At 43.2% G+C, this 23,834-nt stretch overlaps 2 protein-coding genes across 3 annotated transcripts in view; one reads left to right on the forward strand and one right to left on the reverse strand.

Moving 5' to 3' along the window:
* Nucleotides 1-15,857, reverse strand: part of Cdc123 (cell division cycle 123) — a 39,771-nt gene extending 23,914 nt beyond the window's left edge. The window contains exons 1-5 of one of the 2 annotated variants that reach the window (XM_031359359.1): nt 15,517-15,666; nt 12,535-12,606; nt 5,621-5,678; nt 5,074-5,106; nt 3,008-3,032 (exon numbers count right to left, since the gene is read on the reverse strand). In XM_031359359.1, coding sequence (XP_031215219.1) covers nt 3,008-3,032; nt 5,074-5,106; nt 5,621-5,678; nt 12,535-12,559 — 141 coding nt within the window. In that variant the 5' untranslated portion in view covers nt 12,560-12,606; nt 15,517-15,666. Of the gene's footprint in view, nt 1-3,007; nt 3,033-5,073; nt 5,107-5,620; nt 5,679-12,534; nt 12,607-15,516 lie in introns of both variants that reach the window. The other variant, XM_031359358.1, reaches the window with a different exon arrangement.
* A 58-nt stretch (nt 15,858-15,915) lies between these two features.
* The window catches only part of Nudt5 (nudix hydrolase 5), a 24,330-nt gene continuing 16,411 nt past the window's right edge, over nt 15,916-23,834 (forward strand). Inside the window, exon 1 of the mRNA XM_031359360.1 lies at nt 15,916-16,070. The gene's annotated coding sequence lies outside the window, so the exon portion shown is untranslated. The remainder of the gene's footprint in view (nt 16,071-23,834) is intronic.

The following is a 23,834-nucleotide window of genomic DNA, read 5'->3' on the forward strand; positions in this document are numbered from 1 at the left end:
CACTCCACAAAGTGCTGCATGGAAGGGCTGCCACACTTCACACACTCCACAAAGTGCTGCATGGAAGGACTGCCACACTTCACACACTTTGCTTTGGTTTCCCAGTGCTAAGGACTAACTTCAGGGCTGTGTGCACTTTAGGCAATATGCAAAAACCCCTGGATTTGTTTAAGCTTGTTTTGGTTTGGTTTGTTTTTTGGGACAGGTTCTCATGTAGCCCAGGCTGGCCTCAACCTCAATTATGTAGCTGGAACGGCCTTGAACTCTTTTTTTTTTTTTTTTTTTTTTTTTTTTTTTTTTTGGTTTTTCGAGACAGGGTTTCTCTGTATAGCCTTGGCTGTCCTGGAGCTCACTCTGTAGACCAGGCTGGCCTCGAACTCAGAAATCCACCTGCCTCTGCCTCCCAAGTGCTGGGATTAAAGGCGTGCGCCACCACGCCCGGCTGGCCTTGAACTCTTGAACCTCCCTCTCTACCTCCACATTGCTGGAATTGCTGCCACGCACAGCTACACCCAAAACTATTTACTACATTCCAAAAGATGTGACTGCTTTCCTCAAATCCTCAAAATCATTCAATATTATGAAATACTAAAACATGAATCCTACAGAAAAATTTAAATCATAAAAAGTCTGCATATAGCACACCATTATGTGACTTTTCACTCTATCTTAACTATGAACTCCATAAACTGTAGCTAACTAATAATGTTGAGAAAGATCCTATGTGTATCCCGTCTGAAAGGGATCCAGGTGCAATCTCTCCCATCCCAGAGGGTTACATAGTAACTTAATACTCCTGATCATTATGGGTTTTTTTATATTCTCTTTTGAACCAGTTTTAGTGCCTGCTTGGTTCCTCCAGGAGCTGAGTCAAATCTTGAAAATATGTTAACCAAAGAGTTTCATATCTACACTGGAGTCATGGTTTTATACTCTGAAAACTACTTACAAGCAGACTATACAAATATCATTGTTTCAAGCTCACAGCTCACTTAGCCAGTTTTGAACATGGACACCAGTGAGTTGTCTAGGAAAATGTTACCATTGTGAACGAGATAAAAACCACTTTCATTTGCTCTCCCCAGCAGTTCTGAGGCCTCACCAGCTGCCTTACTAACCTGAATGCTGTACCATTCGCTCAGAAAGGGCAGGCTTCTTTTTTTCTCCTTTCTCTCTCTCTCTCTCTCTCTCTCTCTCTCTCTCTCTCTCATCTAAATCATTTTTTTAAAATTGGATATTTTCTTTATTTACATTTCAAATGTTTTCCCCTTTCCAGGTCTCCCCTTTGAAAACCTCCTATCCCATCTCCTCTCTCCCTGCCTCTATGAGGGTACTCCTCCACCCACCCACCCACTCCTGTCTTCCCACCCTGGCATTCGCACAAAATTAGGGCATCGAACACCCTCAGGCCCAAGAGCTGTTCTTCCCACTGAGGTCCAACAAGGCCATCCTCTGTCACATATGTGGCTGGAGCCATGGGTCACTCCATGTGTACTCTTTGGTTGGTGATCCAGTCCCCAGAAGCTCTGGGGGATCTGGCCCATTGACACTGTTGCTTCTTCCATGGGGCTGCAAATTCCCTTAGTTTCTTCAGTCTCTTCTCCAACTCCTCCATTAGGGGCCCTGTGCTCAGTCCAATGGTAGGCTGCGAGCATCCACCTCTGTATTTGTCAGGCTCTGGCAGAGCCTCTCAGGAGACAGCCATATTAGGCTTCCATCAGCAAGTGATTTTTAAGAACCACAAAATGCTGTTTGTGTGTGTGCATGTGCGTGTGCATGTGTGTGTGTGTGTGTGTGTGTAAGACTTGGAGGAGGAGGGAAGAACTGTAGTTGGGATGTAATATATAAGAGAATAACAATGATTTTAAAAGAACCACAAAACATATACAAAAGTTGTATTTACTCATGTTCCTAGATTAAACATTGAATCTGGCAGACTTAACTCAAACCTTTCTGAGTTCTTATTTGTTTTACTTTACTGTTTTTTTCCAGTCAGACAAAGCTAAGTTAATTGTTAGCTCTGTCTGCCTGTCTTTCTTTTTTCTTTTCTTTCTCCCTTCCTCCCTTTCTTTCTTTCCTTTTTAAGTTTTCAAGACAAGGTTTCTTTGTGTAGCCCTGACTAGCCAGGAATTCATTCTGTAGACCAGGCTGGCCTCAAACTCAGAGATTCACCTGCCTCTGCCTCCCAAGTGCTGAGATTAAAGGTGTGCCCCGCCAGTCAAGTGTTGCTGTATATTTCTTTCCCTTTCTTTATTAATTATTTTACTTTACATCCAGATTGACTGCAGCCTCCTTTCCCTCCTCTCCTCCCAGAACTTTCCTCTCACCTCCCTTCCCACCCCATCGACCTCTCCTCCCCATCTCCTCAGAGATAGGGAGCCTCCCATGGATCCGGCCAACCTTGGCATATCCAGGTACAGAGACTAGGGATTTCTCCTATTGATGCTAGGCAAGGCAGCCCAGTTAGGGGAAAGAGATCCACTGGCAATGCAGTCAGGGACAGCCTCTGCTTCCACTTTAAGGGTCCCACATGAACACCTAGCTGCATAACTGTCATTACATATGTGCAGAAGGCCTACGTCAGTTCCATGTATGTTCTCTGTGAGCTCCCACGGGCCCAGGTTAGTTGATTCTGTAGATTTTCTTGTGGTGTCCTTGACTCCTCTGGTTCTACAATGCTTTCTCCCTGCTCTTCCACAGGCTTCCCCCAGCTTTGTTTAATGTTTGGCTGTGGATCTCTGCATCTGTTTCCAGTAGTTGGTGGGTAAAGCCCCTCTGATGACAGTTATGCTAGACTCCTGTTTGCACGTATAACAGAATATCTTTAGCAGCATCAGGCTTGGGCTCCCTTTCATGGCATGAGTCTCAAGCTAGGCCAGTCACTGGCTGGTCCTTCCCTTGAATTCCGCTCCATCTTTTTACCCTGCACGTCTTGTAGGCAGGAAAATTGTGGTTCTAAGCTTTTATGCCTGGGTTGGTGTCCCAATCCCTCCGCTGGAAGTCTTGCCTGGTTACAGGAAGCTGTATATTTCCTGAAGGAAAAGAAAACATGACTAGGCGGAATGAAGATGCTGACAATCATTTTTAAACTGGTGTATATTCTACATTCATGACTTAAACTCTATAGTATGCATACTTGTATACTATAAGAATTTTACATCACTTGCTATCATACTATCACTTGCTATACATACTTTTTTTTCCATTTTATTTTTTGTTTTGTGTGTGACTGTTTTGCCTACATGTATTTATGTACTGTGTTGTGTGCAAGTCTGGTGCCATAGAGGCCAGAAGAAGGCACCAGATCCCCTGGAACTGGAGTTACAGATGGCTATAAGCCACGTATGGAGAGGTCATGATTAACACCCATTTCTTTATCTTAACCAAGAAACTAATCTTAAAAACAAGGCACTGGAAAAAAAAAAAAAAAAAAAAAAGGTGTGTGCCTGACAAATCTTTAGCTGGGCAGTGGTGGCGCACACCTTTAATCTCAGCACTTGGGAAGCAGAGGCAGGCAGACTTCTGAGTTCGAGGCCAGCCTGATACAAAGAGTGAGTTCTAGGAGAACTCACAGGGCTACACAGAGAAACCCTGTCTTGAAAAATCAAAAATCAAAAAAACAAAAACAAAAACAAAAAAACCTAAGGCACTGGATAGATGGCTCAGTAGGTGGAGGACCTGCTTTTCATGAGTTGATCCCCAGAATCCACATAAAAACTCAAGGTCCACATTATGGTGCATACTTATAATTCCCTAGTTAGAGGTGAGAATAGGAAGAAGTCTGGGGTTTGCTGGCCAGCTAACCTAGCCTAATTGGCAAGCTTCAGAGCAATGACAGACTCTATCTCAAAGGAAATGGATGGAGTTCTTAACAATGATACCTAAGGTTGTCATCTGGAACCCACATGCACACAGACATGTGCCATGCCCATCTACAGACATGTGTACCTGCACACACATACATAATAAATGAATATTAACAAATAAATAAATACCCAGTATACCTTGTTATAGCGGCAGGAACAAACTAAGTTAAGTTACATACATATCTATCCACCTATACTATTTAAAGGTGAGCTCATGCCCTAATCACTGTTACCCTCTTTAAGGTCCCAGTCAGATGTGTCAGTGGATAGATGGTTCCACACCCAAGAGTATATATACAGCATTAAGTGGGTAAGTAACCAAAAAGAGGACATAAGGTTCTGATGGGATGGAAGGGGGTCTGAAAAGTTAGGGGGGATGTAGGTACGGATATGATCAAAATACACCGCATGCAGGTATGAAATTTTCAAAGAACTCATAAGAATATATCTTATAAATCTTGGCCATATGTTGCTTCTCATTTAAGCATTTCTGGATGTCCTCAGTTACTGTTCTCTCTGCTTTGACATCTGGGCCATCTACCTTATATCATGCCTTTCCCCTGTTTACAAACCCTCTGATGGCAGGAATCAAATATCCACCATTATCTCATAGATCCCAAATCAGTGGCCTGAGTATGACAAAATCATATGAATGGAATGTGATTGTCATATGTAAGAGTGATGTCCATGGCATCCAGAGTAAACAAGACATCTCTGCATCTGTTGGCATGGTGACCTAAGGAAACAACACCACTTTTAGACATCTCCATATTTTTTCATGGATCTTTGAAAGGGTCTCTCTTCAATCAGAATAAACAGAAGTACCTCTGAGTAGTACTTCAGTCTCACTTGAAAGGAATAACTTTATGCCATTTAACTATCCTTGAATAAGTAAATGCTGATTTTTCACTTTAATTCCCACTCGTCTGGGAACCAGAGTTAATATTTGACTTGATTGTATCTTTCAGAGTCTAACAAAGACAAGCAGAGCATCAAATATGTACTTTTTGAAATTTTTTTGTAAGCAGAAGGGGAAAGCGGGTAAACCGCTTGCCTGTCAAACGATGACAAACTATTTTTTACAAACAGTAAGTGATCCTGCACAGATAGCAAGCCCCCCAAGGCAAAGCCATGAAAGCAGAGGCAGGCACTTAGGCCTCGGTGTGGCAGTGTGAGGCTGCCCCGTGCTGTGCGGCTGCACTCTTACCGTAAGTGTGGCTGTGCTCTCATCATCGGACCACTGCATGGACAAGACAGAAAGAAACACTCAATTTAAATGCCACCGGGATAGCAAAGGCAGTACACTATCTAAGAATGATGCACAGGAGACATCTTTCCCTGAACATAGTGCAGGAGGAGGTGGCTCAGCACTTGCTCCTCAAGCGTGAGGACCTAAGTTCTAATCCTCAGTTCCCATGGGAAAAGTACATGCCTGGAAGCAAGGTGTTAGAGTGGGTTAGGGTATCCCTGGGGCTGGCTGGCTAGGGCTAGCCTAGCTGAAAAACAGTGAGTTCCAGGTTCAGCAAGAGAATGTCACAGGGAAGGGAGATGGAGAGTGACAGAGCAGAATACTGGTGTTCTTCACTGGCCACTGCATGCACATGCATGGGGCACATACAGGTGTACACAAAGTCATATACTACACATATACACCATTCCTGTGTGCGTGCGTGTGTGTAAGATCTACAGAAAGCATTTCAGAGTTCAGAGATTGCTACAATGAGGACAGACACTACAGAATATTCTCTACCAACCTGTGTTTCGTCCGCTTCATTACCACTGTCTGACTGGGAGCATGTTGGTGGATCTTCCCTAAGAAAAGATAATGTAAAAATTAGGGAAGGAAAATACTCTGGTGATATGAAATCATAATTTCAAATGCACTGAGCTTATAAAGTAAAATAAGAAAATGGAATTAAGGAGCGTATGCTGCCAATAAAAGATGTGAGGATAAAAACATTCTGACCACTCAGAAAGCACTGAAAACAAGAAGAAAAACCCAGACTTCATCTCTCCTAATACTGAAAGAATCATCTACAACTTTGGCCCAAACATTTGAGAAAGTGGTAGCAGATATGGAAAGTCAAACAAGATGAGGACACACGGACAGAAAAATGGGAAGAGCCATCTACCCAGCCAGTGGGACAGAACAGACGGCAAAATCAAGACCTTTCCTTTTCTGTTTTGTTGTTGTTTTCAAGACAAGGTTTCTCTGAAGATTGTTATAGAAGGAAACCTGAGCATACGTGATGGTGTCGAGGGCTGATCTGGATCTACACTGAATTACACAGGGAAGCACATGAGAGCAGGGATAGAGAGAGTTAGCAGACAGGCAGGCAGGCCGTAAACTTCCCACGTATTTCTTTGCAGGGTTACTCTGCTTTTCCTCCCACCACATCCCAGAATGTATTTGCCCATCCCTTTAATAGACTATCATTAAGACTCATTCTGAGGTTGGAGAGATGGTTCAGCTGTTTAGAGCGCTGACTGCTCTTCCAGAGGTCTTGAGTTCAATTCCCAGCAACCACATGATGGTTCACAACCATGTATAATGGAATCCAGTGCTCTCTTCTGGTGTGTCTGAAGGCAGCTGCAGTGTACTCATATACATAAAGTAAATTTAAAAAAAGGGGGGGGGGACACTAGTAACGGGCAGTGGTGGCGCACGCCTTTAATCCCAGCACTTCGGAGGCAGAGGCAAGGTGGATTTCTGAGTTCGAGGCTAGCCTGGTCTACAGAGTGAGTTCTAGGACAGCCTGGGCTACACAGAGAAACCCTGTTTCAGGGAAAAAAAAAAAAAAGACTCATTGTGGATAGATGACTCAGTGGTTAAGAGCAACAACTGCTCTTGCAGAAGTCCTGAGTTCAATTCCCAGCAACCATATGGTGGTTTACAACCATCTGTAATGGGATCTGATGCCCTCTTCTGGTGTGTCTGAAGAGAGCAATGGTGTACTCATATACATAAAATAAATAAATCTTTTTTTTTTTAAAGACTCCTTCTGTCCCATGAAATTCATGCTAAGCAATATCACCTCATTCTGCAGCTGGCCAGCAGAGGTCCTTACAGCTTTCTGGAATGTTTTCACTGTTCTGTATGGAAGCTGGCTAGCCTCACTGAGGATAAAGAGGTCCACATGGAAAAGGAGACCCAAGTGACAGCATTAGCTGTCAAGTGTGTGAGAAAGCCCATCTTCTGCTGACCCACCTCACCTGCTCACCAAACGACTACATCTATGTGATTTGAACAAGACAACAGAAGACTGGCCCAGGAAGCCTTCCTTTGAAGAAAGATCAGATTTTTACCCTATGTATAAACTAACAGAGAGCCTCCCACAGCTTGTTTGACACCAGCAGATATCAGAAGATTCCTGACTCCTGTTACTCATGAACCAGCAGAAAGCATGAGCTCCATCTCTGAATCCATTTCCTCTTGGCTCTCGAGCCTTACGGGGCTGCACAGAGTGGCCCGGGTTTGTAGGAGGACTGAGAGAACACACTCTTGAGGAGCTCCACCTTTCATAATGGATCCAAAGACCTGCTCCAGGCATAACCCAGGGCACATGTCTAACCTGCTTTAATCTGGAAGGAGACACCTCTCTGCTTCTCAGGCTGCCTGATATGTACACACTCTTGGAAACATGGTCCTGATATGTACACACTCTTGGAAACATGGTCAAGAACACGAGCTGGCAGTGAGTCTGCTCGCCAAGATATGCAGCAATGTGAGAGACACTGATAGAAGATCAATGAAAAAACAAAATGGACCCTGGTTTAAGCTACTAAGTTTTCTGTGCAGTATTATGCCACACTAGATACGGGATCAAGATGATTATCATACAATATAAAACACAGAACACAAAATCCCAGGACTGTTACCTAGAAAAAAGGGGCACAAGCCAGAATGACATGGGACCTTAGAGTCCATGTCATATTAAAAGATAATGAGCTGTGCCTTTGAATGTTGAATGTAAGCAATTTTCTGCCTAGAATTTCCTATTAAGCCAACTACTCTGCTCACCAACACCAAGCTAAAGAGAGAGGAATAAAACTGTTTTCATACAGATAACTACCCAAAAGCTTCCCTATACATTCTAGTACCTGCTTCAATAAACCAGTAAACTAAGAGAAACAAAATTCCAACACACAAGCAAGTCCTAACTGATAACAGTGTACTCGCCCTACAGAACTGTCAACTGTAGTCAGAGCTGTGGAAAATGTGCTATATGTACACATTTACAAGAATATCTACAAACAGAGAAAATGAAGCAAAATGTAAAGTATAATTATTAGCTCCACTGAAAATAAAAGATGTCTAGACACCATCATGACACAAGACAGCTAGACATGACCATCATTCTAGCTACTTGGAAGCCTGAGACTGAAGAAATCAACTGAAGGCAGGAACAGACTCACCTGGGCAACATAGTGAGACCTGTATCTTAAAGTCAAAGAAACAAGAACAAGAACAAAATGTATCTGCAGCAGTCAACAACAAATGGCATAATACTCTAAACAGCACTGGATACAGTTACTATGAAGGCAGCTGGGATGACAGCTAAGTCAGGCTGGGGAGAAGGCTTACCCACAAACATGAGACCTCAAGTTCAAATCCCCAGAACCCCTGGAAGCTACATCTAGTAAGCCTGGCACATTAAAAAAAAAAAAAAACACTAGAAAGCTGTCTCAAATAAGGTGAAAGGTAAGGACCAACACCCGAGATGGGCCTCTGACCTCCACGGACATAGCATGGCACACCTACATAGCATTCACACACGAATGTACACATATGAGGCGGGGCATGACCTCTGTACACATCACAGGAAACAATACTGTGCATGACTTGGTGTATCCATAAAGGTCAGAAGACAATTTGCACAAGTCAGGTCTTTTCTTCTACTATGTGGGTCTCAGGAATCAAACTCAGGTCAGGCTTAAAACAAGTTCCTTTGCCTGCTGAGTCATCTTGTTGGCCAAGGATATTCTATACTTTCTTTTTTTAGTGTAAAATATTTTTACATTTACTAATTTATTTGTATGTGTGTATTGCGTGTGATTGTACATACATGTGTGATGGCATGTGTGTGGACAACAGATAATAACTTGTGGGAGTTAGTTGTCCTCTACCATGTAGGTTTCAGGTTTCGAACTCAGTTTGCTAAGCTTGGCAGCAAGTCCCTTTACACACTGAGCCATCTTGCCAGCCCAGTAGTCTCTACTTTCTGTATTGCATCTTATACACAGCTGGCACTGTGTCTAAGTACTGACTCTGGAGTCAGAAGGACAGTTTAAATGCTCAACCCCAAAAGGGCAGGTTCTCCAGGTGATCTGCGCATACTGTACAGAACTGTTGCTATAACAATTTCCTCCCAGCTGAAACCTCTATCTTGGAGAAGCTCAGACAGTTACAGGATAGTAGAAGGAGAGTAAAATGTTCCATCCTGTGGGCAAGCTCTTCAAGTTCAGATGTAGAGGGCACCACAGAGGAGTACTAGGGAAACCAGGAATGTTAGTTAAGGACGGAAGCTTGGCTCTTCAAGGGAAGGGATGTTTATTCCTGTTTTCCATCCAGGAGACTGGGTATACACGTTGTTAATAGCCTGGTAATCTGCTATATGCAGGGCCAGGCCACACCCAAATCCCTCAGACTATTAATGTTTATCCCAAATTCTTCCTCCCTTTTATTTTGACTTTTATTTTGAGCATTGCTTCTCTGTCACTAGAACCCATTCTTAGAGATACCACGTGTACTATATAGCCTGGTGACCTCTTATGCTATCTATATGGCCACACCAGATCCTAGGCTCTTATGCTATAGAATCCATCTTTATATTACAAGTCACACATACTTTGCAGAAGATTTCGATACAGTCCGTCATACCTTAAGCTTTCTTGTGCATACAAAATTAAGATCATTGTTACCAGAAACTTTTTTCCAAAATTATAACATACTTAAATATGTCTAAAATAAACTGCCTGGTGTTAGACTCAAGTTTGAGCCAGCACTGGCTGACCTAAGTGGTATTGAACCAGATTTCCTGTTCACACTGTTCACCGTGTTATACAACACTGTTCACCGTGTTATACAACACCGACTGTTATATAACACTGACTGACACCGTTCACTGTGTTATACAACACTGACTGACACCGTTCACTGTGTTATACAACACTGACTGACACCGTTCACCGTGTTAAACAACACCGACTGACACCGTTCACTGTGTTATACAACACTGACTGACAACACCGACTGACACCATTCACTGTGTTATACAACATCGACTGACACCATTCACTGTGTTATACAAAACCAACTGACACCGTTCACTGTGTTATACAACACCGGCTGGCACCGTTCACTGTGTTATACAACACCGACTGACACCGTTCACTGTGTTATACAACACTGACTGACACCGTTCACCGTGTTATACAACACCGACTGACACCGTTCACTGTGTTATACAACACCGACTGACACCTTTCACCGTGTTATACAACACCGACTGACACCGTTCACTGTGTTATACAACACTGACTGACAACACCGACTGACACCATTCACTGTGTTATATAACACCAACTGACAACACCGACTGACACCATTCACTGTGCTATACAACACCGACTGACACCGTTCACCGTGTTATACAACACCGACTGACACCGTTCACTGTGTTATACAACACCGACACTGACTGACACTCTTCATCTACACGGTGCTTGCAAATACCTGAGATTCATGCAAGCATCTGACTGATGAAAAAACAACACAGGAGGCTCTTTTGTCCACAGCAAAGAAACTTGTAAATATCAGGGGTCAGTTATACTGTGCATTTATATATACTTCACTTAGGTATAGCAGTTTCCTTTTCAGTACAAGAGATTAAATTCAGAGCTTAAACTAACTGTGTTAGGAAGGACCCTAACCTAGCACTGCGGGTGCTCTTGGGGGCAGCACTCTCATATAGTGTATCCATTAAAAACAGATATATGCACATATATGTATATGTACACACATCTATATACTTAGGTACACACATGTATATAAACATACATGCAAACATATATATTTTTCAGTACACTTATGAAATGTTAGGGTCCTTGGCCTTTAATTATACCTTGGCTTTACTTTAACAATTTTCAGATTATAAAGGGGTCATCAATGGCCAGGTGGTAGTGGTGGTGGGAGCGCACGCCTTTAATCCCAGCACTCAGGAGGCAGAGGCAGGTGGATATCTGAGTTTGAAGCCAGTCTGGTCTACACAGCAAGTTCCAGAACTGCCAGAGCTACACAGAGAAACTCATTCTTGAAAAACAGAAAACAAACAAACAAAGGATTATCAATGCTAAGAAGCCAGAGATACCATCCAGAAATCTACTCTAAAGTCTAGCAGGTAATAATGCGGCCAAGTTGGTCATCTGCTGCACATCTTTAATGCCAGCAATCAAGAGACTGAGAAAAAAGGTGACGTAGCCTACCGGGCAACACAGTGAGACCACATCTCAAAAATTAACTACAAAGTAAAAGTTAAATAAAGCTCATGCTAACATTACTGAAAAGACACACTGTAATTACAAGTGTAGGGTCCATTCCACAGGTCTTGTCAAGCATCTCTGCAGTGTCAGGTACTGCTATTCCAAGAGCTGAGGGAGGAAAGCTCCTGCTCTCATCAAACTGAACTCCTGTAGGCAATGATGGAATTAAGTATCACCACAAAATAGGAGGAGCTGAGGGATGAACGATGTACAACAGGGCTTCCTGTCCATCCAGCCACTCAAGAGTGAGCATGAAGCTTTCAATCTCAGCAGAGGTCTGAATGAAAACTAGAGGGACTCCCGGAGCAGCTCCTGAAGTTCGCAGGGACTGTAATGAGCTATCTGTGAAGAACAAAACGTTGAGGAAGGTGGTGTGGTGCTGGCTGCCTGTAAGCCTCAGCACTCAAGACAACGACACAGATGACCCAAGGCTGGAGGCCAACCTGGCGGACACAGCAAACTTCAGGCCAGCATGGGGGGGTGTGTGTGTGTGACAGAACTCTGTCTCAAAAACCCAACAAGGGGCTAAGGAGGACGCTCAGGAGTAAAAGTACTTGTTGTGCAACCACAAGGATCAAAACATGAATCTCCAGGACCTGCCCATGTGTTTACTTTTGAGATAGACTCTCACTATGTAGTTCAGGCTAGCCTGGAATTTGCTGTGTAGACCAGGCTGGTCTTGAACTCACAGAGATCCATCTGCCTCTGCCTCCTGAGTGAAGAGGATGGTGTACCCAGGCTAATCTATTTATTCATGCAAAAATGTTGAGATGTAATCAGTACACTGTGTCTTTATGATTATAAAGAAGGGTTTTCTGGCCTAGAAAGGAAGCCATCGAAGAGAACTCTTTTTAAAAAAGTTTAATACACTTATTGCTGAAGTGTTGCTCTCCACAACTGATGGTTCCTGGGGTGGTGGAGAGGTGGGAGGAGAAGGACTTGCTCTATTTACAGGGCAGGCCACTGAGAGTTTGACCGTGCTCCAGTGAGTACAAAGATAACACAGAATGGACTTTTTTTTTCTTTTTCTTGGGGGAGGTCACAGGGGTGTGGAGGCAGACACAGAAGAGAACCAATATAAATGTTAGGTTGGAAAGAGAAGAGAATTATTTTCTCAATACTTTACCTTCCTGAGACCACCAGAGTCCCATCGTCAAGTAGATAGTCTTTCACATTCTGAGGAAGCGGGAGAATGACACTGGGAAAAAATACACCAAAAAGCATCATTTAGAAGGACCAGCACGGTGGAGAGAAAAGACTCACATGGCTTACTTTATAATCATTTGTAAAGATAAACAAGCATTTACATTATTTTACCTTGGAACAGAGAATGTATGACCAGGAACCATATAATATGAGTACACAATTACCACATAGTTCTTAGATTAAATAAGAAAACAAAAGACTAGCCAAATCCAGAGAACCAGACAGAAATCAGAGCTGGCCAGAGTAGCGACAATGAGTGCATGAATGAGGGTTTGTGGAATGCTCACTTCTGAACGGGACAGCTAAGTCAACCTCACACCCAGGCTCAGGGAGCATTGCTCACACCCAGGCTCAGCGAGCATTGCTCACACCCAGGCTCGGGGAGCATTGCTAGCAAGTGGGAAGAGGCCAGGGACGGTCACTGTGAGCTGCTGTCTTCTGGACCTGATGTGGCAGAGCACTCACCAGCTCTGGTTGCCAGCTAAAGATCAGGCCAGGCAGAGTTCCAGCACATACAGAGAGGAACTCTCAGCCCTTCTCCTAGCTGAGAGCTACCGACAACTGCCTGCTGTTGGAAGGAGAGTCATTTTTCTCAGGTGCTGAGGACACTAGAAGATTTCCCAGGCTCCAATGGATGGCCCCAGCCCCACCTACACAAGGCATCACTAAGTTGGGAGGTGGACCCTGTTACTTAGACCTGAGAGAAGTGGAAAGGGGAAATGGAGTAAACAGGATCAAAATACATTGTATGCATATGTAAAATTCTGGACGAACAAATAAAAATTATTTTTAAAAATGAATTTGCATAATCAGCTTTGAACCAAACATCATAAACACAAAATAATAATGCTACAACAGTAGCCAGAACATATATTTTGAGCATTGAAGCAGACAATTTAAGCAGGCTACCATATGACTCCACCTGATTTGTCTGGAGTGTAGAAGGGCTGTCCTAGACTGTTAGGTGATGGCGATATCACCATTGAATCAAACAGAGGAAATGGTTTCAAACAGAATAAATGCTTCCATGCTGGATGGGTAAGTAAGATGGCTTAGCAGTGGGTAAATCTGACACCTTGAGGTTCAATCCCCAGGGCTCACATGGTAGAGGAGAAAACAGACTCCTGCAAGTTGTCCTGTAACTTCCACATTTCCAATATGCACACATGGGCACATGTGTACACATATGTAGTCACAGACTTGTCTAGGGATACCAGAAAATCCCAGTTATTGGTTTACTTTCTTCTCGCTACCATCTTCATATCCACCTATACGTGGCACCCCTTTTAAGTGAATTAAAATAATTCACTTTAATGAGGCTTTATTAAATCCAAAAGGTAACAGGCAACATTTTTCGTGTGTTTACTATGTGCTACAAAAGAGTGGCAACATTTTAAGTATTTTTTCTTATGCAAGGCTCATGACTGTTACTTTTCTAGGTTTTTCAAATGTGGTTTAGAGAGATTTAAGTAATTTGCTGAAGATGCTGATAGAACCAAAATTCAAAGCCAGACAGAGGGTTCTGACTCTACAATCTAATTCTTAATCACAGTATGCTCATTATGCTTAAGGCAAAGGAACAGTATGCCAGAGGTTACAACAGACAGTTACAGAGAAACAAAAAGACAGTTTTTAACATTTTTTCAGTATAGGGCTGGGAATGCATGCATGTAACCTCAGCACTTGGAAGGCTGAGCTAGGAAGCTCAGCAGTTCAAGAACAACCAGATTCTCTCAAAAAACAGACAAAATGAACAAAAAAGTATATTCTGCATATACACACAAACAATGACTGGCAAGTCCGCAAGTGAACTGTCACACCAACACCAGAGCAATAACATTTCAGACCCACAGCCTACTCTTAATTATGTAAGTTAGTGAAGGAATAACAACTAAGAGAAACTTGTAATAGACAGGAGTTACTACTGTGGCATCAGCTCTTCCTTTTGTTTCGGTGTGACTGGCCATCTTCAAATGCAAGAATAACCTTCTTTTGTGTTACTATAAATCCCATTATATGTATAAGTAGAAACAGATTTTATGTCTGCATAGCAAGGTGGAAAGGAGACGTCTTTTGAATAGCCCGTAAGTGCTCTTCCAAGCCTTCATGATTCCAAAGGAGTACAGAATAAAAAGGGAGATAGTTGGTGTCCAAATAAGTGACAATCTAAGTATGCCTACAGACAAACTGTAGACAATCTTACCTACTCGTGGATACCCAAGGCCTTTGACTTATCCCTGTTAGTGAAGGAAAGAGAAAGCCTTACCTACATCCTCCAGATTTTATAATTGCTTTGAATGGCTGGGGATAATCTCCTGGCTCCCTTGCATTTGAATGACAGGGTAAGGGATGCAACAACAATTCACCACCGGCATTCTGCAAACCTGGACAGATTCCATGTTCTAGGCCAGAGAACCAAAAAACAAATACGATCCCACTTTCTTCTCAGAACACTGGACTGTCAGTAGCAATGTAACCTATACACACTACCACTCTGGAGCTTCAGACAGACTTGGTGGTACCGTCTGTACCACTGTTTTCATTGAACAGTGATGGAACTCCACTATCATCAGACGGGTTTGTAGGTCAGCCGCGAGACAAAGTATCCAGTTTTGTTTTGCTTATTGCCTTGCGCTTCTGGCAATTCCAAAAGTATCTATTTCAATTTACCCTGCCTAGGACCCTCACTGCTTTCCTACCTCCCCTGACACGCACTTTGATTCCGAACAGGAAGCATGGCAAATATTAATCTACTTCGTTAATCTTGCCCCCTCAAATCCAACAGAAAACCCACAGCTCGACACCGTCGCTCCGACTGAGTAGAAGGCCTGCGTTTTTTGTTTAGTTTTCCGAAGGAGATGGGATTTGTTCAAACAGCCCAGTTTGCGTCCAGATAGCTTACCTCTTGATGGTAAGGTTTCGGAAGAGAGGGTACCACGCGGAGAACTGACAGTGACTAACATGCTCCTTCTTCATCCTCCAGCTGCCGCGTCAATCGCTGCCTTTCCCCTCTCCCGCCAGCCCTCTCCCGGAACCCTGCGCATCACTTCCGGAAGTGTCTAACGAGCCGTTTTGATGAAAGGACTCTTCCGGTCCGTAAAAGTCCACGGGCGCTAGAAGCTAAAGCAGTGGTAGAGTGTATATTTAGCACGCCCGCACAGATGCGCAAGACATAAAGAAATATTTGAGTCCGCATGGAAGAGTCATGAAAGTGTAGAGTTTTAGGAAGCTTACATCTCCGCTTTCGTCTGTATGCACCTTGACCCGGAAGGTAATCATCTGAGGCTAGCAGAGCTTCTACGGGTGCCTGGAGGAGGACGTGTGCACATCCTCTTTGCACCACGAGAGGCGCCGGTGTCTCTAGCGGTGGTGCCTGATTCTACCGGGATTGCAGCTTCTGTCTGATCCTTTCTCCTTTCCTCCTCCATCCCTTCCACATCCCACAGCTTAGTGTAGGTAAGTGGGCGCGAGCCAATCTCGGTACTAAGTGTCCTTGGAGAGGGGAAGGGAAAGAAGGGCGCGAGCACTACCGATGGTGCAGAGTGCAGCCAGCCGCGCGCGCGTGTCTCCTGGTCTGCGCCTGAGCGCGAGAGGAGAGAACCCGGGATCCAGGCGAACCAGCCTGGACTACCAGAGGAACCCGGGAACAGCAACAGTAAATGTTTGAACACATCAGTTGAGACATCTACAAGAAGGATGGCCCCATCTCATTCCCGAAAGTAGATTTTTAGAGACACAGGGAAGAAATCCCGCATGCACGATCCTGGGGAGGAGGGGGGTATTTTATGATCCTGAAGATGAAAGAAACGATGTTCGTCTGAGAAATCGAGAAAAGGAAAAAAGTTGTGTCTTTTAAGCTTAAAGTTTATTTAGTCCAGTCCCGAAAAAGTTACCAGTGTGGAAGAAGCACAGGTTTTTATCAGTGTCTCTGCAATGGTGAAATCATAAAGGTTGGAAGAGTTGTATACGACAACCTGTGATATCATTTTTCGCCCTACTCCTTTTTCCACCTATCAGCCTACAAAGTTCAGTTTTGTTTCTTTAAAAAAAAGGAAAAATCACCAGCTGCAAGAGACAGGCCTTTAAAACCCTCTGGTGCTTTACCATAATGTACAAGTCTTGGGCATGTTCCAAGCATGTATTTGTCCAAAAGCACCACATTTCTGATTCTCACCTTCACCAAAAAAAAAAAAAAAAAAAAAAAAATTTATTTTCCCCAGCACATCTAAGCAGTTTAAGTTAGAAAGAGAGAAAAACCTCAGCCACTGTCGACTTCTTTAGAAAGGTATTTGTTAGAATGGATCAGTAGAATCCTCTGTATTTTGAATTAGAATACACACACACAGAAGAGGTATAATTTGTTTAAAATGTTACAGGTAAAGTGGTTGGAAGCATTGTTTAAAGAATACATTCGCAGGCAGAGGTAGTGCACGCCTTTAATCCCAGCACTTGGGAGGCAGAGGCAGGAGGATTTCTGAGTTCGAGGCCAGCCTTGTCTACAGAGTGAGTTCCAGGACAGCCAAGGCTACACAGAGAAACCCTGTCTCTAAAAAACCAAAAAAAAAAAAAAAAAAAAAAAAAAAAAAAAAAAAATGCATTCCAAAATCAAGAAAAATGGATTATAATGTTGCAGTGTATACTGACTGGTTGTGGATGGCAGAGCTTCTTATTTAAGAATCTGTGATATCCAAAATTAATCAGTCCTAGGTTTTGTTGTTGTTTTGATACATAATCTCTCTATATATACTCTTGTCTGGCCTGGAACTCTTTGGTTCTCAACCTGTAGGTCAAGACCCACTTTACATGTCCTATATCAGAAGCTCTATAGACCAGATATTCACATTACATTTCATGACACCAAATTACAGTTGCAACAAAATAATTTTATAGTATGTGTGTGTGGGGGTCACCACAACATGAGGAATTGTATTAAAGGATGGACACATTAGGGAGGTTGAGAACCACTGCTCTGTGTAGACCAGGCTGGCCTCAAACTCACAAAGATCCACTTGCCTCAGTCTTTCTAGTGCTGGGATCAAAGGGGTGAACCACCATGTCTGGCTAGTCCTCTGTGATGTCAGAAAAAGCAGCAATAATCCATATCTTCCCTTTGCTTTTTCAGGAGGATGGTTCTGCTTCTAAGAGACAGAGAGCATATGTGAGAGGCCACAAATACTTGTTTTATTTGACCTAGAAACAAAGTTGCAGGGGGGTGGGGGGTAAGGAGAGGTTGGGGGTACATTTGGGTAAAGTACTTTTTGTTGTAGATAGGAATGTTATCCATCTGGGTGAACCAGTACAACCCAGCAAACCTTTGGGCATAGAGACGGAAGCAGTTATTTGTAGAGAATCTGCTAAGTTTGTAAGCTCAGGAAGAGGCAGAGAAGTCTTGTATAGTCTGTGTTCTCAGTGTCTGTTTTTAGTGCTGCAGGGGGTTCTGCTGCAGGCTTAGCCAACTTGCAGTAAATTGACACTGCAAACAAAGGATGCTCGAGTGTCTGGAACAGTAGAGTTCATTTATTAGCTATTTTTTAACTACCATGTTTGTCATCATGAAGCCATGCTGGCTTTTTGTCTCCAATTTTCTTCATTGAAAGTCTTAAAATACAATGGTGGGAAAAAATCATATTGTCAAACATTTAAAAACTTTAATTTACTATTAGTGTGTGCCAGTGCAGGTGGGTATGTACCATAAGTATATGGAGATCAAAGGACAATTTTCAATTTTAGGGACTGAGTTCTTTCCACTGTGGGATCCTGGGATTTCACTGGAGGACTCAAGCTTGTACTGCAAGCACTTTGACTTGCTGAGCTAGCCCACCAGCCACCAGCCCCTTGGGCTTTTGTTTTGTTTTGTTTTGTTTTTTAATGTCAGTACACAAATGGCTAGGGCCAGGGTGACTTACTCAGTAATTCCAAAATGAAAAACAAAAACAACAACAAAACAAACACATTTTCTTTCTTGAACTCATAAAATGACTTTTAGATTAATATTTCCAATGTTACAAACTCAGTATGTCCAAATACAAATCCTGACTCAGATCTTTTTTCTAATGTTCCAGTCTCCTTTACAATCTTACTGGCATCACCTTGTATTCACATCCCTAAAAGCTGTTTTAGAACAAATAAAAAACTCTCACTGTTGTTTGTTACTGCTAACACCCTGCTGCACACTCTCGTTATCTCTTGCCTAAAACTATTACAAGAAGTTCCTTACAGGACTGCTCATTACTTTGTGGCTGTAATCAATTAACCTTCCCAAGGGTCATTACAGGCAGTTCCCTCTTGCTCACCTACAATTAAGTGCTATAATAATAAACTGCCACAAATGATGTTTTTATAAGTCACCAAGTAGTATAATCTCAATAAATGTCAGTTCCCCCTTTAGCACTTACTCCCTGCCCCTGCCAGGAGAAAGAACACATCGTGAACTTGAGTGGCTTTCTACTCTTCCCAATGTGAGTACAAGGTTCTTTAGTCTGAGAGTGGTTTTCAAAGAAGGAAAGGGCACTGAAATCCATTTGATATAGGTCCCCAAAATTTTCCTATATATAGTATAAAAGGGTGCATGTTTTGTTTTTTTTTAAAAGTAAACTTTAAAGTTATAATGTTTTTATGTTATAGTGTTTTTATGTTATATAAATACTATAATATAAATATTATATTTATAGCCAAAATTATTTAATATTTTTATACTAGGTATTTTATTCTTTGCTCTTTATTAAATAAGATGACTTTTCTTTCCTTTGTTTTGAAGTTAATTCTTTGACAGTTTTATACATGTGTGTACCGGTTACATGATGGTTACTCTTTCTTCTAACCCTCCCTTATCTCCTTCCCAACCTTAGCAACACCCTCTCCTCCCGTCAATTCCTTTCCCAGATTTATGACTTTCAGTTTTGTTATGGGACCCATTTGGTTTAGTCAGAGGCATCTGTGTGACCATTGGACTGGGATTGTCAGTTGGAGCTTGGTGGTGGCATGGTGGTTACTTAACTGATGATAGTGATTCTGTGTTGTGTGTGTGTGTGTGTGTGTGTGTGTGTGTGTGTGTGTGTGTGTGTGTGAAACGATTCCACAGTGAGAGTCAGGCCCCCTGAGTTCCCTCCTTACTTGTCTGGCTCCTGAGCAATCATTGCAATAGTCAGTAGTCTGGGGAGTGCTTGACTGCAGTGGCTGTTCCTAAGGTGACATTTGCAGCCCCTCTCTTCTTATCTGCCAGCCTTTCCCATCTTTTCTCACAACCTTCCACAGTGTTCCCCCGAGCCTTGACAGGATGCTATAGATGTCTTGTTTGGGGCGGAGCACTCAGCCACAACTCTCAACACTGACTGCAGTGTTGAGTTACAAAACTCTACCTTCATCTCAACTCACTGCAAAGAAGCTCTTGGTTTACGGATAGAAATATGTGCATTTAGACCCATGTTCTCCGTCACTATGCACTTTTGAGCCAGGTTACCAGGCCAATATGGATTTCTTCCTGTAGAGAGTAGGTCCCAAATCCAATAAAAGGATGGTTGGTTGCCCCCAAGACAGTTGTGCCACTGTTGCTGTGAGCTCCAGGCCCACAGCTGGGTGAGGCTGGTGGTGACCTGTCTTCTCCCAGCAGCCTGCAGAGCACGTTCTGGCATTTTAAAGCCAGTAGAGAGGTGGCCAGCTCAGATCCAGCTTCATTTCTCTATGCCATGCAGACAGGATGGGTGGTAACTTCAGCAATAAGGTCTTACCTAGTGGGCAGTAGCAAGAACCTGTATTTTTCTTGGGCCTCCTAAGGCCTCCCCAACTAGCAAACAACGTATAAATAGTTGTCCTGCTCCTGACATGCAGATTTTTGTTTAATAACTCATTTCAAGCAGGGGGTTTTGGTTTTGTTGTTGGTTTGTTTTGGTTTTTTTGTTTGTTTGTTTTTGTTTTTGTTTTGCCTTGCAGGGTATCCAACTTTTTTTTTAAAGAAAAAAACTTTAGTTGGAAGATTGTAGTTTTCTATGTGGCTTGGGGAGGGGGTGGCCCTTCCCTCTTAAAAAAATATGTAGTCCATGCATATGAGAGTGCAGACACACACAGCATGTGTGTGGAAGTCAGAGTACAAACTCAGATGTCAGTCCTACCTTACACCTTGTTTGAGGTAGAGTATCTCTTGTTTGCATATTAGAGGGTAGCCATCCTACCTGTCTCGGCCTCACAATATTAGTCTTAGGAGTGCAGCCTTTACAGAGATGAGCCACCGTGGCCTGCTTTTACCTGGGCCCCGGGGATCTGAACTCAGGTCATCAGACTTGCTATGAGTTTTTATGGCCCAGGCTGGCCACAGGTTCACGGTAGTCATCACAAACTGAGGATGATCTTGAACTCCAGTCTGCTCCCCCTGCTTCCTAAGTGCTGGGTTGGCAGACATGCACGACCACACCATGTTCATATGGTGCTGGGCCTTGGACACATAGTTTTGTGGGTGCTGGTGAAGCACTCTACCAACTGAGCTATATACCTAGTCCCTTCAGATGGTGTCTGTCTGTCTTCCGTTCTTCCCCTCACTCTTCCTTCTTTCCTTCCCTCCTTCCTTTCTTTTGTTTTTCAAGACAGCTTCGTCTGTCTAGAACTCTCTTTATAAGAGCCTCAAACTCACAGAGATAGACTGCCTCTCCCTCCAGAATGCTGGGATTAAAAGCATGTGCCACGACGATTTTCTTTTTTGAGACAAGATCTCACTGTATAGACTCGCTTAGCACTGAGCTCCCCAAATCCTCCTGTTTCTGCCTCCTGAGTGCAGGAATTAAAGGCATGTGTTGTTAGGTGTGGTACCACGTACCTTTAAAAAACTTTTTAAAAACAATCATACTAAATTTTCTTCAAATTCTTTATTTATATTTTTGTTGTTGTTATTGTTGTTGTAACCTTTTTAGGACTAGAAGATACTTAGTCCGAAAGTGCTTGCCATTCAAGACAGCTGAGTTTGACCCCCAGCATCCATGTAAAAAGTCAAAGATGCCAGTTCAACTTGTACCTCAGTGCTATGGAGGCAGAGACAGGAGGCTGCCTGGCATGTGATGGACAGTCAGCCTAAGCTCTTCACCTTGTAACTCAGTGCTGCAGAGGCAGAGACAGGAGGCTGCCTGGCATATGATGGACAGTCAGCCTAAGCTCATTGGTAAGCTCCAGGTCCTAGTGTCAAACCGTGTGTCAGCAGCTTCTGAGAAACAAACACTCTAGGTTGACTTCTGGCCTCCGCACACATGTGCACATGTATGAATGTGTGCCATAGCCACACAGGGGCTTGTATACATCCACACAAATACTTACATGGTCCTACTCTTTTAAAGAGCCTTGTTGGTTTCTCTGTCCATTATAGAGCTGTCCCTACCGCCTTTCTGTCAGTCAGGGCTTTGCTGGTGTTTAAACGTCTACGTCTTTTTTTCTTTTTTCTTTCTTTGAACTGTAATCGCACCATTTTATCCCTGCTGGTCTCAAAGTGTCAGCCTCCCAAACTGCTAGGACTGTAGGCATGCGCCATCCATCATACTTGGCAGAGTTCTACTTCTGAAACACCATGAGCATTAAGCAAGACTGATGACATTACTCAGATTTCCTCCAAGAGAATACAGTGAACATGTTATCTCTCGTTAAGCCTTGTTTCACTTTCCATTTGTAACAAGTTGCAGGGAGTCAAGGAATGGTAGTGATGAGCCAGACTTTATTTAGTTTCTAGTTTCACTTTTGCATCTTAACTCCCACTTACCTCTTTTATAATTATTTTTAATTTTTGAGATTATAATTAACAATATTTCTCCTTTCCGTTTCCTTCCTCCAAGCCCTACAGTATACCCTTCCTTATTCGCTTTCAAATCCATGTCTTCTTTTTTCATTAATTGTTGTTGCATGTTATATTCCTAAATATAGCCTGCTTAGTCTATGTAGTACTGACTTGTGTGTATGTTTAAGGTTAGCCATCTGGTATTGGGCAACCAGTTGTGTGTCTTCCCTGGGGAGGAATGTTTCTCTTGATCTCCACTTTTCTTCATTGCCCGTTGTTCTTTATGCTGAGTTGAGGCCTGTGAGCGTGTGCCTCCCGCTGACCTTCTACCCAGCTGTTGCTACGCATTGTAAAACACACAGGTTTATTTAGTATTAGCCACTTAGTTTGCTCCCTTACATAGAGCCCTGTACTCTCTGCCTTAAGCCAAAACCGCCTGGAGTAATGACAGGACCGTGTGCTGTGCCAGTCAGGGTTATGTACTTAGCATGCAGTGGTGCAGCCAAATGTGGGTTCCAAATGTTCTTGGGAATGAGTTTGCAGATGTCAACTGGTTGGGTGTATGGTTTTCTTTCAAGCAGAGTTGGGGGAAAGGCTGAGCTTTGGAGAGCTTGGCAGCCATGTGTCCCTCTGTGCTTGCACTGTTTGCTGGCACAGCTCAGTCCCGTGACTCTGTGTCCGTGGAGTACTCCCCTGCTTTCTTGGCCTCAGTATTATTAAACCACCTTTTGAAGTTTCTTTCTTGCTGTTTCTTAAAGGTGTGTGGTTGCCCCACCTTTAAACTTCCTGGTCTTCACTGGGTGTGGTGGCTCACACCTGTTTTCCTAACACTCAGGATGAGGCAAGCTCCACATTCCACCAATTTGAGAGCAAAGAAAACTAAAGCGTTTTTAGGGGGCTAGACACTTCCTGCAAGTGTTCGTACTATTGTAGACAGTTGAATGTGTCCATTCAGTAGAGCTGCATGGGTGCCTAAAAGTTATTTTTCTTTAGAATTAGAATTCAAGTTTTCCCTGCATCAGCAAATTTCCTTCTGCTGTTATTAGTCAGAAGGAACAGATCTCTGGAAGATAAAAGGATCTCTAGCCAGACTTAGTGGCACAGGCCTCGCTAATCCCAGCACTTGAGAAGTGGAAGCCCAAGATCTCCCCTGAACTCAAGGTCTTGTCTCAACAAACAAAGAAAAATTCTATACTCTTTTATGTGAGTATAGAGTATGCAGGGTGGGGCTCACTGGATTTCCACTTTGGCCAGTTGTCCTTGTTCTACGCTGGTTACCTGTGGTGGTGGAAACCGTTTCTCTCAGCCAGCGACACTTTATAGCTTACCTAAGTAAAAGGCCATCTGAGTCACTTCTCAGAAGAGTAACCAGCTTGCCTGTTCTGGGCAGGCTGTGCATGTCAGCGGGCTGTGCATGTCAGCGGGCTGTGCATGTCGGCAGGCTGTGCATGTCGGCAGGCTGTGCATGTTGG

Source organism: Mastomys coucha, unplaced genomic scaffold (genome assembly GCF_008632895.1).
Source record: "Mastomys coucha isolate ucsf_1 unplaced genomic scaffold, UCSF_Mcou_1 pScaffold7, whole genome shotgun sequence".
Taxonomy (NCBI): domain Eukaryota; kingdom Metazoa; phylum Chordata; class Mammalia; order Rodentia; family Muridae; genus Mastomys; species Mastomys coucha.